This window comes from Musa acuminata, chromosome BXJ2-10, assembly GCF_036884655.1.
Source record: "Musa acuminata AAA Group cultivar baxijiao chromosome BXJ2-10, Cavendish_Baxijiao_AAA, whole genome shotgun sequence".
Taxonomy (NCBI): Eukaryota; Viridiplantae; Streptophyta; class Magnoliopsida; order Zingiberales; family Musaceae; genus Musa; species Musa acuminata.
In genome coordinates this window covers 34,092,434-34,108,640 of record NC_088347.1, presented here as the reverse complement: position 1 = coordinate 34,108,640, position 16,207 = coordinate 34,092,434, and the positions used below count along the sequence as shown (strand labels likewise).

At 39.9% G+C, this 16,207-nt stretch overlaps 2 protein-coding genes and 1 long non-coding RNA gene across 3 annotated transcripts; 2 read left to right on the top strand and 1 right to left on the bottom strand.

Annotated features, from left to right (window-relative positions):
* Window positions 1–1,994: 1,994 nt before the first annotated feature.
* LOC103969224 (bet1-like protein At4g14600) lies at window positions 1,995–5,611 on the bottom strand. Its single transcript, XM_009382699.3, has 4 exons — window positions 5,484–5,611; window positions 5,241–5,364; window positions 4,075–4,131; window positions 1,995–2,538 (listed from the first exon to the last, which is right to left on the bottom strand). The coding sequence occupies exons 1-4, from the start codon at window positions 5,522–5,524 to the stop codon at window positions 2,377–2,379; spliced, it is 384 nt and encodes a 127-aa protein (XP_009380974.1). The 5' UTR covers window positions 5,525–5,611; the 3' UTR covers window positions 1,995–2,376.
* A 608-nt stretch (window positions 5,612–6,219) lies between these two features.
* Window positions 6,220–10,760, top strand: LOC103969223 (4-diphosphocytidyl-2-C-methyl-D-erythritol kinase, chloroplastic). Its single transcript, XM_009382698.2, has 11 exons — window positions 6,220–6,477; window positions 6,573–6,668; window positions 6,761–6,829; window positions 7,217–7,321; window positions 7,481–7,537; window positions 7,636–7,836; window positions 8,668–8,760; window positions 8,847–8,946; window positions 9,042–9,141; window positions 10,288–10,373; window positions 10,481–10,760. Exons 1-11 carry the CDS (start codon window positions 6,274–6,276, stop codon window positions 10,585–10,587), a joined length of 1,218 nt encoding a protein of 405 aa, XP_009380973.2. The 5' UTR covers window positions 6,220–6,273; the 3' UTR covers window positions 10,588–10,760.
* Window positions 10,761–14,017: 3,257 nt separating this feature from the next.
* On the top strand, window positions 14,018–15,181 carry LOC135625969 (uncharacterized). Its single transcript, XR_010492222.1, has 3 exons — window positions 14,018–14,147; window positions 14,712–14,753; window positions 14,847–15,181. It is a non-coding gene; the product is annotated as an uncharacterized LOC135625969 (long non-coding RNA).
* Window positions 15,182–16,207: the final 1,026 nt, after the last annotated feature.

The window sequence follows — 16,207 nt, the reverse complement described above, 5'->3', positions numbered from 1 at the left end:
TACTCATTCATCATTTTTCTAACAAGTTTCAATTAGATCTGTGTGACAGATTGTTTTATGGACTTCAAATTTTCAGTTAGATTTGCAACTGTCTTTTAACTCTTGCAGTAATTGTCTTGAACATTTTCCACCGGTTATCTTTAGGACATCAACCGACACCAACTTCTTCCTTCAGTATCGGAGATGCTCATAAATCTCAGATCAAAGGTACTCTTACATATCAAGATGATGTGACCCATAAAACATATCAAGCAACACAATACTTTATTAGTAGTAGTAAGCGCCATTTGCATTCCAACGACATGGGAAATGGGAAATGCCCAGGCATCACGACTTGTGCAGTTTGATCACTAGAACTAGACAAAGGTTGATGACGGACAGAAGGCCGGAACGTCGCCTGAGCTCTGCTGCCGCAGCAGGCGGCGGCCGGGGGGCTTCACTGAGTGGGGTCACAGGAAGCGTCGTGGGCCTCGTGCCCGGCCGCGGCGCAGCCGGCCTCGCAGGACTTGCCGCAGTCGGAGTGACCGGTGCCGGGGATCGTCTTGCACCGCTTGACGCACTTGCAATAGCATGAGCCGTCGTCGGCGGTGGCGGCGGCGGCGGCGGCTGAGGAGGAGGCCGTGAAAACCATCACCAGGCAGATGAGGGTGAGGGCGAGGGCCTTGCTGCCAGCCATCGTTTGATCCTCCTTGCTGCTGCTGCTGCTTGTGTGCTGTGCTTGGAGAGCGGGTAGCTGCTGAGTCTTGGATGATGGGTGTGGCCTTCTCGCTCTGGGATTTATAGCTATGGGAGATTGCTCTCACGCATGACTTGTGAGGCAGGAAGTGGTAGTGGCCTCCTCCATTGTTGGAGCACCATGAGTTCATCCTTCGGAGCTGGTCAATGCGGAACTGTCACTGCGTGACCGTGTCGTTTGATTGGCCGAGTGCAAATCCCATTTCTGTAAATTTATATTTTTTATACTTTTAATGTACAAATATTTTAATTATTTAGTAAATAATTAATAAAAATTATATTTTAAATATGTATTAATGTAAGTGTTATTTTGATAATATTAGATTGTATCTCAAAAGAATAATTTTTTTCTTAAAATATTTTTAATATTTATTCAAAATATTTACGGCCAATCCTCATCTCATTAACATTGAATCATGTGATGGGCGAACCGTCTGATCGACACGTGTTATTTTCGTTCGAAAATTATATTATTATGTGAATAAGTAATTAAGAAAAGGGATAAGTGGATGACTAATTTTACAAACAAAACCCTTACTTGAGAGAATTCAATTATTATTTCTCTCACCCATGGCTTCTTGCATCTATAACCAAAACAAAATCCGTGGTACTAATATTTTGGATCATCTGCTTAAAAAATTGAATCATGTTGAAGTTGAAAATTGCTTTTATTATTATTATTATTAGTATTGTTTGTTTACCAAATCTTGTTCATCAAATGTCCAAAACATCTATTAGTATTATTAGTATCTGTCTTGAGCACGTCACATTGATTGCATGGACCAATAAAATGACATTGTGAGAAGTTTTCTATTGATGTCACTCGCAGAGAATGGCTGGCCAAAGACTGAACATCACATTGCTAATGGCTAGAATTTGGTAGAGATGCACACCACAAAGAGAATACGAGTAGTAAACATCCATGGTTTACGATCCAACAAGTCTGATCAACTTTTCATTGGCCGATAAATCTTAGAGACTTGACATCCACAAATAAGGAAAGAGGGCAAAGATAAGCTGCTGCTGCTGCTCAGGTTGATGCTGTATACGAATATACCACTAGTGCAGTGATTGACACGGCAAACTGAAACTTTGATGATTGCATCATCTATAGACTTCTCTTGGATATCAGCAACCAAAGCTTTTGTTTACGACTTGAGCCACTGATTCCTTAATTCAGCATCCAACATATCAAAATATTCCAACAACTCCAGAACAAAGGTTCATCAAATTGTCAGCTTAACATAGAACCATCGTCATCAGAAAAATGCTCCTCCATATCACACAATATTTCTACATTTAAATACAAGGATACAAAAAAAAGATGGATTTAGGAGCCCATGATATGAGAAATAACCAATATACATTCTTGTTGAAGATGAGAAACTTTCCACACCGTACTGCATTATAATGTCTCTACACAAGTCCGAAAGGTTCAGCATCTCAGGAAGAAATATATTCCCCACAAAAAAAAGTAGCTTTCATCGATACCAGCAAATCATTAAGCTCGAGTATCCTGAGCGGCTGAATGATTTTAATGTTCTAGTGATTCTAGTTCTAAGTGATAAATTCATCAAGAATAGAGTCAAAAATGTTATCCATTCTGACAAGCTTCTGATTCTTCTTTGACATCTTTTTCCCTCATCTTTTGGAAAATTTAGACCATAGATAGATTAGAAAAAAACAGAAGAGAGCAAACAGGACAACATGTAAAACATGGTTTGAACCCTGCTGGATAATTTTCTTGTTAATCCTCCTCACGTTGTTCTTTACCCCTGCCTGAGCTTTTATGAGAGTCATTTGCTGTTTTAAGGGGAAAAAAAATGTATCAAATAATGATTAGAATATAAACTATGAACAAGATCTAGTAGATATCCAAATATATAAGCATTTTACAGGATTTACGAAACTTTATTACTCATGTGAACCAGCGCTCATGTGAAAGAAAGATAATCTGATGTTCCCTGATCAGGTTAACTAATATTTCAGATATTCAAAAGAAAAGGGAATGGAAATACAATTGCACTGAATGTGAAAACTAGGTAGATCATGCAATTTCTAAATCTGATATAATTGGATCAAGTTTTAATGTTTATGTCAAACCAAAAGAACAAAATCAGCGAATATTGGCCACAAGGATGACAATAAATTGAAACCATGATGATGTTGTGCCTGCACATGCAAGATAAACTCCTCACCACTATATTTTCCTATTTTACGGTTGCAACAATCTTCAATGTAAAATAATCTTTATCATATTTTATTTTTTAAGGTAAATTTGAAGATGCCCCTTTTTTCCCAGTACATGATGAATTAAAACGTTTTAACTTATGAACATCATCTGTGAGGCCAATGTTATTCAATATAGATTAGACAGATTAAAGTATGCCAAAAAAAGACCTACTAATAATCATCTGGCAAATAATTCAGTATTAGGAGGAGAAGCTCAGACCTAAATTGCCTGAACCAGGTGGAAAGTTGAACTCAGGTGTGGGTATGGATTCAAGGAAGTGGCAAGAATCATAAAGATAATGTTTGTGCATGTGCAGATCTTTGATCAGTTAGGATCACTCGTGTTGCCTGGTAAAGATTCAAAAAGGACAAGTGATATCTTATTTGAGCCAATCTTTTACATTTTTCTGCATCCGATAAGTTATGCATAAAGCAGAAAGGTTTGGAAACATGTTTACTCAAAATTTGGTAGATAGATGGATATGGTCAAGATATGGTCATGTTTCTTGATACACAGAATGTGGTCAAGATAGATATTAGGAGTTACAATTCCAAATATTAAGAATCCTTTCCTAGGAAGCAAAATCATCAAGACACCAAAGCAAATGCATTATCTTTAGGAGAGATCACTGCTATTCAAAGGAACAAAAAGCAAACACTCATCACCACTCATCCCCGGTATATAAAGTTCAAATACCAAACCATGGCAATGCCATATGAATTTAACATAATGTCTAAAAGATATTAAGAAAATCTAAGCACTTACATGATAAATATGCCAACAGTCACAAAAGCATCCAGTAATTTAGCATTATAACCTCAATCTCCATTTTTTTATAATCATGAAATATAATTTTTGTAGTTCTATGAGTGCAATTAAGGAACTTTCGGAGAGTACATACACAAACCAAAAGTAAAGATATAATGAAAATAATATAAAGAATTGTGATAGTCCTTTTTCTTCAAAAATTAAGAGTGTGAACACTTAAAGTTAAATAGATAGTTATAGTTCAGCCATTCGATAAATTAAGCACGTAGGCGCACTGGGGAAGTGCATGTGGTAATTGAAACTGCCAAAACTGACTAATAAGTAGTAACTGAAATTACCAACTGAGATATGAAATCCTTCTGAAACTTGGCTTCATTTTCAATCTCTTGGGCTACCTGGTATGCCAAATATAAGTAAAGTTTTGTTAAACAGAGAAGCCACAAAATCCGGGCAAGGAAAGAAATTATGACAAAGACTTATCTTGAAAAGAAAATGCTGAATGAAACAATCTATAAATCACGTTAGCAACATTATCAGACAATTATAAAGGTCAGTCTTATAAAACAAAGCATTGAGGTTACATTTATTCCAAGCACATACATGTTTTCATAAGTTGAAGCCCATCGAAGATGTAAAACTTAGAATATTCATAGTTATAAGAGAAATACAGTTGCATAGATAATGAAATACTGCAAACCCAAAACCTGTTGGTGCTTAAGTGTCTAGCAGTACACGATAAAGCTTCCAGTTTCTTTTTTTTCTTAGATATTATCTCATGAAAGTTTGCATCGCACATACCCTTAAGGATAAAAAATAATGTGCAGTTAATCGTATTTGTTTGCATATATTTATACAACTTTGCTTTTGTTTAATTGGTGGCACCTCTAAGGATTTTAAAGAATGACATTTGTTAACTTTTGTTGATTAATTAAGCACATCATAATTCGTTCTCCAATGAATCTACGTGCCTTGTGCTTTATGATTGTATTTACCATCCTCGGATCTATCTCAATAACCAATCATCTCAGACATAGAAAATCTTAACTTACTTTTGTAGAATCCTTAAGCACGACCCAACAGAATCATAATCGTGTTCTTTTTCTTCCCAAAAATGTAAATAAGTACCAGAATCTTAATAATGTATGGCTTATTCTAGAAAATATAATACCAAAATTTTCATAGATCCTGGAAAAACTCAAATAGAATGCAACCAAGCAACATTTCAACGACAAACCATTATGTGATCCAGATTGAGTCAGCCCTAAGAACACCAATTATTACCAGGAACAAACCTAAAAAGTTCGAAGCCAATAGCATCTCTAAACGATCACCAAATTTTGTTCTTTCTTTTGCCAATATCTTCTTTATTCACATCCGACTTTTCCATCAACTATAAAAACGCATCCAAAATGAAAAGAACGAACTCAAGGTACATAAGCTAAGAAAACCAAGATCAACAAACTCCAAACGCATTTCCATCAAGAGAAGCGAAAAAAATACTCACGCCCTTCAGCTGTCGGATCTTTCCACGGAGGCCAGTGATGTGATCGTCCAAATCCGCGTGTATCGGATCGATCTGCAACTGGATGTCATCCGAGGCCGCGGCTGGCCTCGAGGTGAGGCCCTCTCTGCAGCCCAAACCCCGAGAGGCCAAATCTAGGTCATCTTAGATACAAAACAAAACAAAAAAATAGCAAAATTCCAAAGAGAGATAGAGAGAGAGAGAAGAGAAAAGAAGATGATAAACCTCGATCGAAGAGGACCAGATCCATGGAACGGATTCGCCATTAGAACCAGCGAACGAGCGCTCAGCGTGGGCGAAAGGGGAAGAGAAGACGGCTCGCAATCCGCGAGAACGGGGAAGAATGGGCAAGAAATAAGGGAAGACACGAACGGTTCGGCTCACTTGTTTTGGTCCGGTCCGGTTCTGTTCAACCGGGTTTGTTTATGGTTTGAACTCTTTTGCATATTAGTCCTCTAAATATTTGTTTTTGACCCCGGAAGATGAACGGCTGGGATTCACTTTCATTCCAGTGCTACGGAGACCGCAGTTCTCTTTGACGAGAATCTGCTCACCGTGGTGCGAATAAGATTGTTAAAAATAATCGATTTTGTGCCAAAAATAAATCCATATCTCATCTCGCAGATGGCAGTAATATGACCGGAGAGTCTCTAGACCTCCGTACATCATATCGGGAGGAGAAGAAAGCGGATGGTATGATTACCCCGCGAGTAGTCACTTCTGCGCACTGCGGTAAGGATAATGACTCGATATTCAAAACATTTCATGCGGGTTCGATGTGCGATCAAATTTCGGTACGATTAAGCTCGAGTGTGATTGATTTCTCTGTTCTATAGTGTAAATTGAGTCGATCGGGTTCTATAGTTTATGACTGGTCTGATGCATCACCCAATAATATAATATTGTTGAGACATACTTCTGCTCTTCCGAGCTCGCTCCCCACACACACCCTCCCCTCCCCTCCCCCCAACCCCCCCCCCGGCGCGGCGATCCCCTCCCCTTCCGTTCCGATACGATGATGGCCTCATTCCATCTCCTCTCCCACCACCCCCACCCTTTCAGTTTCGATGGGAAGAGATCCAGCGGACTCTTCAAGAAAGGGGCGGCTTCTCCCACTCCTTGCTTTGGCCTCGGGACTTCATGTTGGAGGAGGACGACGAGGAGTCGTCCGTCGCATAGAATCATGGCTGACTCAACATCTGGGAGGAGGCAAGTGGAGGTGCGCGGAATTACAAAATTAAATGCCCTAATTGTGGTTCTGCTATTTCAATTGGTGTCTTCTAGGGCATTCTCTCAAGGCAATTTGGTTTCTAGGTAGTGTATGATCCGGATGAAAGGTTGAACAAGTTGGCGGATGAAGTGGATAAGAACACTGGTCTTTCTAGGCTGTCCCTCTTTTCGCCGTGCAAGGTAGTTGGCCCTGAACACTCGGACTTCTCTCGTTGATACCGTTGCCATGGCAGTTGAATTGATCTGTGTCTCTGTGGTTGTGTGACCTGCAGATAAACGTGTTTTTGAGGATTACTGGTAAGCGGGAAGATGGTTTTCATGATTTGGCATCTCTGTTTCATGTAAGTTTAAAGCTTTTACTCGCTGCAAGTTAAATAGCTAGGAAAAGGGATTGCATTTTCTGTTATTAATTTATTTCGTACCTCTGTACGATTGTTGTTAATCTTAGTTTATAGGCCTTATTTGTCGGCCCCAGCACCGTAGCAATAATAGCTGAAATTTCCAGTATGGTAGTGTTTGCAATTGAAGAGTTATTTGGCTACTAGAACCAATTACACTTTTGTTGTGAAGTGCTGGATGCTTATTCTTGTTTGGTGATTTTTATGTCAGTGATGAGGCAAGTTGCTGTTGTATAGATATGGAAAACGCTTTGGGGTTACAGTTTCAGTGTTTATCTTCTTAATTTATGATTTATGATTGTTTTACTTATATATCTCTCAAACTTTCAGGTTATAAGTTTAGGAGATACTATCAAATTCTCCTTGTCGCCAACTAAGACCAGAGATCGCTTGTCAGCTAATGTGTCAGGTGTTCCACTGGATGAAAGAAACTTGGTATGTTTAAGTATCATATGTTGTCTTCAGGTGGATATTGTTGGATGTTTGAGATAACTAGACTTGAGTTTTGTACTATACAGAAAAAAACGTTTGTTCATGTCATAAGCTTGCATGGAATCTTCTCTTACTCTGGAGTTCTGTGTTGTTAAATGTCAGATCATCAAGGCACTCAACCTTTATAGAAAGAAAACTGGTACCGATAACTTCTTCTGGGTAAATCCATATGTTTTGAGGCAAAGTCTGAAATTGTTTGAAGTATATATTCTTTCTTAGAGATTTTAAATTAATGTCCATGTCCACATTACATACAGATTCATCTTGATAAGAAGGTGCCTACTGGTGCTGGTCTTGGAGGTGGAAGTAGTAATGCTGCAACTGCATTATGGGCTGCTAATCAATTTAGTGGCTGTCCTGCTACCGAAAAGGAACTTCAGGAATGGTCAGGTGAAATTGGTTCTGATGTCCCCTTCTTTTTCTCGCATGGAGCAGCATATTGTACTGGTAGGGGAGAGGTATGCATCACATAGATGTTGCAAAACTATTGTTTCCTTTTTCCCTCGTTAGAGACTATATAGCTAAATATCATCTGGTCATGTGTGTATCTGTTGAAAATCCAATCTAGCTCATGCTAACATGGTAGAAATTATTTGTGATCGTTTGTCTCTTTGTAGTTTCCTTTTAGCACGTGTATGAAATTTCTGTTGAAAATTCCTCTACGGTTCTCATGTTAAAGAAGCTATTATCAGAAGAACAGAGCATTTTCTCTACAGGATTGAAAAAAATGTCAAATATGGAATGCTGAGTTCGAGTTTAGCAACCTCCAATTGATTAATTTCCTGCTATATGTTAAGCAGTTTTAACTCAAGAGTATCCCTGTTAGTCCAGAGTCACAGATAGATGCATGTATCATTTGGACATGGTATCTGCATCTGGTATCATAGCTTATACTAGAACACAGTTCATTATCTTATGGACGTTGTCAAAACTGGAGATTCATTTTAGTAGGCATTTGTAGTAGCTCACAATTATCCTTCAAGAAGGATTTAACTGATCGAGAGTTTCAGAAATATTTGAATGTGTCATGATTAAAAACTCACACTATATTGAACTTTGTGTCTAGTTTATTTTGCTTATGATTAACTGCATAATGACAATCCTGAAATTAATATATTTTAACATGGCATCCTTGGACGTGAGGTGTTTCTACCTCTCTTATAAGCATTTTCTTGGTTATCTTCATGTTCTTTCTGTGTCGGAATGGGAAAGGCACAATGCATAATTTTTGTTCTGATTTGGTTAACTAGTATTGAGTTTGATGGTTTTCTCGAAGGATATTTTTGCAGGTTGTCGAGGATATTCCACGTCCACTGCCACTGGACTTGCCTATGGTTCTCATAAAGCCTCAAGAAGCATGCTCAACTGCCGAAGTTTACAAGGCAACAACATATAACTTTGATTAAACTTGACATGCATCACCAATTGTGCCTTTAGTTTCTACCTACTTAGATTATTTCTTGTGCAGCGACTTCGGCTAGACCAAATTAGTTCATATGACCCACTGGTGTTGCTTGGTGAGATCACTCAAAATGGAGTATCTCAAGATGTTTGTATAAATGATCTTGGTATATATTTCTATTGCACCTTTTTTTATGCTTATAGTGTCTCTTTCTAATATCTGGTCACTTGCATATTAAGAAATGTTGCTTCTGCTTTGCAGAGCCTCCTGCTTTTGAAGTCCTTCCATCTCTTAAAAGGTTGAAAAAACGTCTGCTTGCTGCCAGTCGCGGACAGTACGATGCTGTTTTCATGTCAGGAAGGTAAGATGATCACCAGCTTTGCTTAGGTTAGATATGAACACCTTTGGGTTTGGCATGAACTCATAAGCTGATATTTTACTGGATTCTTTTTAGATTCTGTACATGTTATGCTGCTTCCACACCCATTTTGAAGCTTGTTTTCCTTTTGCTTAACTGAATTAAATGACTTTGTTTCTCAGACTTACATGTCTTGGAAATTGTGTAGCTTTAACTTGCTGATGTTCAGTTTCTAAACTCCTGTGAAAACTTTGAGTTTGTCTGCTAATTTTGCAATATCAAATAAAAATATGCGAGCAAGCAAATTAAGAAAGCAAGTTATCCAAACATTCTGTTGAAGATGCACTAGAAATTTCTTCTCTCCATGTTTGTGGCATGCCTGTGGCTGACACCCCTGAATGGACGAATGGAGACAAAAAAAGTTGAATAGATGTATGAGAGTAAAATAGGAGGCAAGTATTTGTTATGAGTCAGGATCTTTCACAAAATAACATACATAATTCTTGCATCCATTTTTTCAATCATGCAGTTGTTTGAAGCTCTATACCTTGAAATGATCTTGTTCATAGAGCTCCATGTAGCATTGTTCGTCTCAAGTTTTCAATGGATAAATCAGAATTTTCCAATTTTCGCAAGGGCATAAGTGAAATCATCCCTACGGCATAAATTGTTGGACCCTGTAAGCATTCATGACTGAGCCCTTGGAAGCATCCTCCAACTTATATGTTTTATTGTGTTTGGATTGAAGTATAAAACCTTATTGTGGATGGTGACTGAGTTTGGTTCAGCATTCAGCAGAACTGTGCTTGCAACTGGCTGAAAATTACACTTGATGGAAGTCCAGGTCGTGAAATTTTATGGAAACAATGCAGGCCGTGTTGGTCCTGTTAAACCATCATTTTTTTTGACATAGAATACAGATAACAGAACTACAAGAAAGTTCCTTTTCTGCATAATGTTTTCTCAGAACTACAAGAAAGTTGTTCTGAGATGATATTTGTGCCTGATTTATGACTATATTTTGCTTATTAATACGATTAGTTCAATCGCATATCTCATGAACAAATAATCAGTGATGACATTTGGCTTTTGAATTTGAGCATCGGTGCTTTTACTAATCCTTCCATGTTCTGCACATATGTCGATCAGCGGAAGCACCATGGTCGGTGTTGGTTCGCCGGAGCCTCCATCATTCGTATACGATGATGATGAATACAAGGATGTGTTCGTCTCAGGTAAATGTATTGTCCATTTCCATTCATACGTACCTGTGGGTTTCTAATCCTGCCATTTCTCTATCCAATTGCAAAATCTTAGTACATGTTTGAATTATTTGATGCAGAGGCATGCTTCTTGACACGCCAAGAGAACCAGTGGTACAGGGAACCGAGTTCACCGATCGCCTATTCCAGTAAAGATTTGACTTCTGGAGCCGCACCAACAAGTTGAAATGATCTGTCATTCTCTTCCTGCTCGATTCGCAATTTCCTTTACGAATGAGCATACAGATTTATGTAATGGCTAATATATGACAGATGAAATAGCTTGTAGAATTGTGTATGCTTCACAATTATATGATATTACCAGCATATCAGAACCCACAGCTGGGCTTACTTATTCAAGTTCGAGTCAAACTCATCGGTTCGACCTTTTGCTCTCGGTCAAAGGCGACGCGTTGTCTCGAGGCTTCCTTCGTTGATCACGTAGCATCATCGCCGTTGCTGTTCGCCTCAAGTTTATGTCATAGGATGGCGATGCGCCCAAACCGTACATCCAATACGACCGTCGCATAAATGCTCCTCCTCGATTTCTCTGGTGCTGCCGCTGGTGGCGACCCTCCTCCTCGCCCTGGTGGCGCTATCCGGTTGGAGACCGCGGGTCGAACGCCTCCGCCCCGATGAGACAGATGGGGCGAAGCTGGACCCCGAGTGCTCGACCGCCCTTCCGACACGCTCGCGCCGACAAGGCTGCCGCCTTCTGGAGGTGCAAATGCTGTAAGGCTGCCCTCTGTTGGTAATCCGACTTCCGACTTCCCTACCGTTGCCATTCATTTTGTTAGAGATTTCACAAGGCAAGCCTTATGATGATTTGATCATATCTTCTTTCTTTTTGTCAAAGGTATGATTTCATAATTTCTAACAGAGATGAGTTCTTGTAAATGATCTTTGGTAATTGGGTTTGTGAAGCAGTAGTAGTCAAGAACAAGCACAGACACCACCAATACCAGATGCAAGGACAGTACCCAACAATTGGAGCATTAGTGGTTACTGCATATGCTTACTTGATTAACATCTTTTGCAGAAGTAACCAACATGCTATGGTCAAACTAAAGGATAATCTGAGTCAATGTCAATGTTCATGTATCTTTTGCCCTTGAAGCCTGTAGTGCCTTCAAAAATCACATCAATGTACAACTTCAGACTCTGTTTATTTGAATTTAGAGGCTTGAGAAGTTTCCACTTTAGAGTTTGGTGCACTGCCTTGCCAATGATGCACTTTCGGCTTACATTAGGCTTCTTATTGTCAGCTGAGTCTGGATCAGTATCTCCTCGATCATTTGATGAGCTACCATTTGAATCTTCTGAACTATCACTGACTATCACTCCTGTATCAGTTAAAGGGCCAAGATTGCTAATGGTATCAATGGGTAGAGTCTTGAGTTCTCTCACCTTGAAAGGTCCTTCACCTTGGACCAAACTAGTATCCACAATAGTGAACTTCATAAATTCAGAATTGCAAATGGGAACCTTCGGACGGAGATAGCAGTGATGTTTGCGATCAAGCAGACCATTTTGGTCTAAATTAGTACTCGGGGCACACTCATTTTCATCCTTTGCTGTGCTGCATCCTGTGGCTCCTTCAGTGTCCAACTCCAGAAGCCTGGGGTCTGATGCTACTTTGCTTAGGACATCACTAACAGAATCAAAGTAGTGATTGCCTTTGAGAAGCTTTTTTCTCGAAAATTTCTTTACACCAGGGATAAGAAACACTAATGAATGCTTGGATGCAACAGAATTAATGTCTTTTGGTTGCTCTGAATGCCAACCCCTGGCTAATAGACGAGGCCAAACTGCTTCCCAAAAGAGATCATTTGACTTTGCCTTGCTTAACCTGAAATCACCTGTTAAAAACTTTATGATGTCTCCAGAAGTAAGAGAAGAACATGCTTTGCCAACAGGTATCTCGGGGCGACTAGACAATGATTGATTTGATCTAACTGGATCCAAAATTATTACACCTAACCCCAAGTAAACACTGTTTCAGTCGACTGATTACTTGCATTTCCTAGAAGTGGATCAAACTGAATACTTAGCAATCAAACTGATTCCTAGGTTTTAGTTTTACTCGAAGCCTTTAACTTACTTTAGAAGTGATACGGTATATTATGGATTTCGCCATGTGGACACGACCCCCAATCACGCCAGTACAAACGCGGAATCTCAGGAATAAGACGCCGCACCACGTCGAATGTGCCATCAGGAATTCGGGATGATGGTTGCTCCCATCCCACGTCGTCTAGGGCTGCACGAACTAGCGCCGCCCCGATAAGGACCACACCGGGAAGCTCGGGACGATGTCGTATTGACGACCCAACCGTGCCCTCTGCCCCTCATGAGGATCCCGGAGTACGCTCGTTGGGGGGAGGGGAGTGATAGGGCATATTATGGATTTCGCCACGTGGACACGACCCCCAACCATGCCAGCGCAAGCACGGAACCTCGGGAGGAAGATGCGGCGCCACATCGGATGTGCCACCAGTAATTTGGGACGACGATCGCTCCCCTCCCATGCCGTTTGGGGTTGCACGAACCAACATCGCCCTGACAAGGACTGCACTAGGAAGCTCGGGATGGCGTCGCATGGTGCCGTTCTGCACATATCGGGTGGCAATCGTCTGAAGGTACGAACTTGCCATTTAGGGAGTCGGCCTCCGCGCAAAGCTCGCGTACGACTGACCCTCAAGCACCAGAATAAAAACCCCTAGCCAACATCCGACAGAGGACAGAGGATCTTTGGCAATGAATTCCACTAACTTAATCTTTCGAGGGACCTAAGTCAAGATTTCTCTCCTCATCCTGACCAAGGCCAGTGTGCAGGAATCCGGTGGTGACAAATAATTTCTCATGTGAGAAATAATGTTTATTAATGTTGGAATTTTCCACAAAATTTTCAACCATGTATTACTAAATGCTCACATTTGTTTAATCTGCCGACAAGAGATAGATGTGATCCTCTACTCCTTGGTTTGAGCAGGAAATTATTTCTCATACCAAGTTCTATAAACATGAAGAATAAAAACCTGTGATAAATTTATAGGGCATGTTTGTTGCACACTGATTGAGATATTCCTCTTTTTTGAAAATTTCAACATGAGAAGATTTGGATATACAAAATAATGAGTAAAGAGCAGACATGGTGATGCTTTCCAAATCCTACTATGTGTGATGCTTTCCAAATCCTGTTGGGTGCTATCTTAAATGTCTAGTTTCCTTCCTTAGGTCCCCAAAATCCTAAATCATGAACCACAACAAATTTTATGCATTTTCAAATATTCTAAGCCGAGTTTTGTAGTGTCTTTAATATGTCCAGTTCTTTTGATTCCACAACCGAGCCTAGTGGTCTAGTAGTTGTTGTTGTCATCCATGGGCCATGTCTATGAACCAGTGTGAGGCCATCCTCTTGTGCTTGGTCATTCAGTGGAGGCACAAGATCTGCCCTGTTTTCTTCAATTTCCGAAGTGGCCTCTCCGGTGAGGGTGAGATGTTGCTGATTCCTGAGTTCTCAATCAGTGTGTTTTGGTTATAGTTATGTATTCTTTTGTTATATGTTATATGCACCCCTAAGCATTATCATCTTGATTTAACAGGTTTCCATTATCTTTAGTTACATAACAAACAAAGAATTAACAGTTTCTTGGAAATTGCAGCTCTCAGAAATGTCAGATTCTTCACTGGAGATCAGGTCACAGGAAGGTGTGCCGTGCTAAGAAATTTGATCATCCTGCCCATGTAAGTCTCTCCAACTCGAGGGAATCTTTTCGTGTCTTAAAAATATGTTCTGTTAACAATTTATGCTTCAGAATTCATCACATCTTGAGGAATTCTAGTATAATGCTGCTAAGAATTCTGAGAATTGAGATGATAATACTAGTGCCTATATGTCCGTAGCAAAAAAAGGAATATTTCTAGGTCTACGAGCCTTCTTCCAACAAACCAAAGCTTCCACCTTTTAGGATTCTGAAAGACTCGTGTCGTGATTGCTGTAATGCCTCCAGGGTGACCACTTGAGATGTGCATAGAGAAGTTGTGTCTTACGTTTGGATAAAGATACAGCATTGCGAATAGAAACATTCCTTCATGTTTATTAATTGTCTTGCGATCTTCATGGTTACTAGCATGGAGAAATGGTACAATTTCAAAGGAGCCCTGCAATGTAGGCAGTAATTTCTGGAAGGACTGTGCTTATTAGTTTAGTTGAAATCTTTTGGTTCATCCGTATCCACCAATTCCTTCTAGAGATCATCCTGTGGTGATAGGATGTTTATGCTCTTACATTCATACACTGTTTTGTAGTCGGCGAGGGGCATTCCGGAAGAGAGGAAGGGTTTCAGATTGGTGAGTTCTTGAATGTCCAGTATCTTTGTGTGTCTGTCTACACTTACCGTCTTCTTCTTCTTTGCACTTGAACTTGACAACTCGACTTGCCAGGATCACCAAGCTGAGCTCCCCGATGGCTCTACCACATTCAGAAGTAAAGTACAGAGGCTACACAAGATTTTGAACGAAACGGAGGCTTCTTTATCCTCTCACTGAGCTCTTCTCCTTCCACTAGGGCAATCAATCCCTCCTAGTGGAAGGAGAAGAGCTCAGTGCACAGTTCTTCAGTTGCTTTCCATCCTAAACCATCTCAGGGGGCAGTTGATGCTGCTGCAAGAACTGACCTAAGAGTGAGTGAAGGCCCGCGGTCTGAGGAGCTTTTGACACTAGTACGGGCAGAGCTAGAGCAAGCAATAGCTGAAAGAGATGCCCTTTCTTTTTCTCGTATCAACACCTTTGGGAGCTTCCAAGCATCATCATGTGCTGAGTCGGTGGCTATGTATTCTTCAGGTTGCGATCCTAAAGTTAGAGATCCAAGTGGTTGACTCAGCTCATAGAGGAAGGTCCAATTGTGGAAGGTGTCGTCTAGATTAGCTGGTAAAGACTTGATGTAATCTTGGCGATATTATATAATACCTTGGGGTGTTAGAAAGCGGATATCAACTTTGTATCCACTTGATGAATATAATACCTCTTTAACTTGAAGAAGTCAGAGCCGTGTCAGAGTATGAATGAGAATGAATGAGATTGGAAGCACATCGGACAACCCTACAGGAAACAAACATCAGCACGCCATGAAACTTATCACCAACCCATTGGTTGAAGAAGGTGTTAGGGAAGAGGAGGCCATCAGACCCTGCAATCTATCTATCACTAATCCTGTTTGTCACCGTATTATAAGCAGGAAGAGATCATTTAGGTAGAACGTCCATTGTTCATGCATTGGAAGTCTTCATCACTAACAAGCCAAGATCACCAATCCTGCAAGCAAAAGATTCATGGCTCTCCATTGGTTGGTTGGTTGTGGTAGACAAGCCAAGATCTTAATCGTATCGCATTTGCTTGTAATATTGCAGTGAGTTAGAACATACTTTTCCAAGGGATGAGTACAGAGGCTGTTTGCTTGTAGTTGCAGGATTCCTGCAACAAATTAACTTCATTTGGTGTGTCGATCACCTCACATCTGGTTGATCCATCAACAATGGAAGCTTGCTTAGATTTTATGATTATTTTTTCCATTCAACTGCAATTTCTAGAAGATGCATTCCACAGCAAAAATCCATTAGATCAAGTCAAACTACAAACTTTTGCTCGAACGATGAGATTATAATAAGAAATCCTTCATCATTACTCAAAACTAATTACCTGATATCTCATACAATTAAATATTTATATTTTAAAAAATTATATTAAAATTTCTATATTTATTAAAGTGAAATATTCGATATCGTTTGTTCACGAAAATACTACAT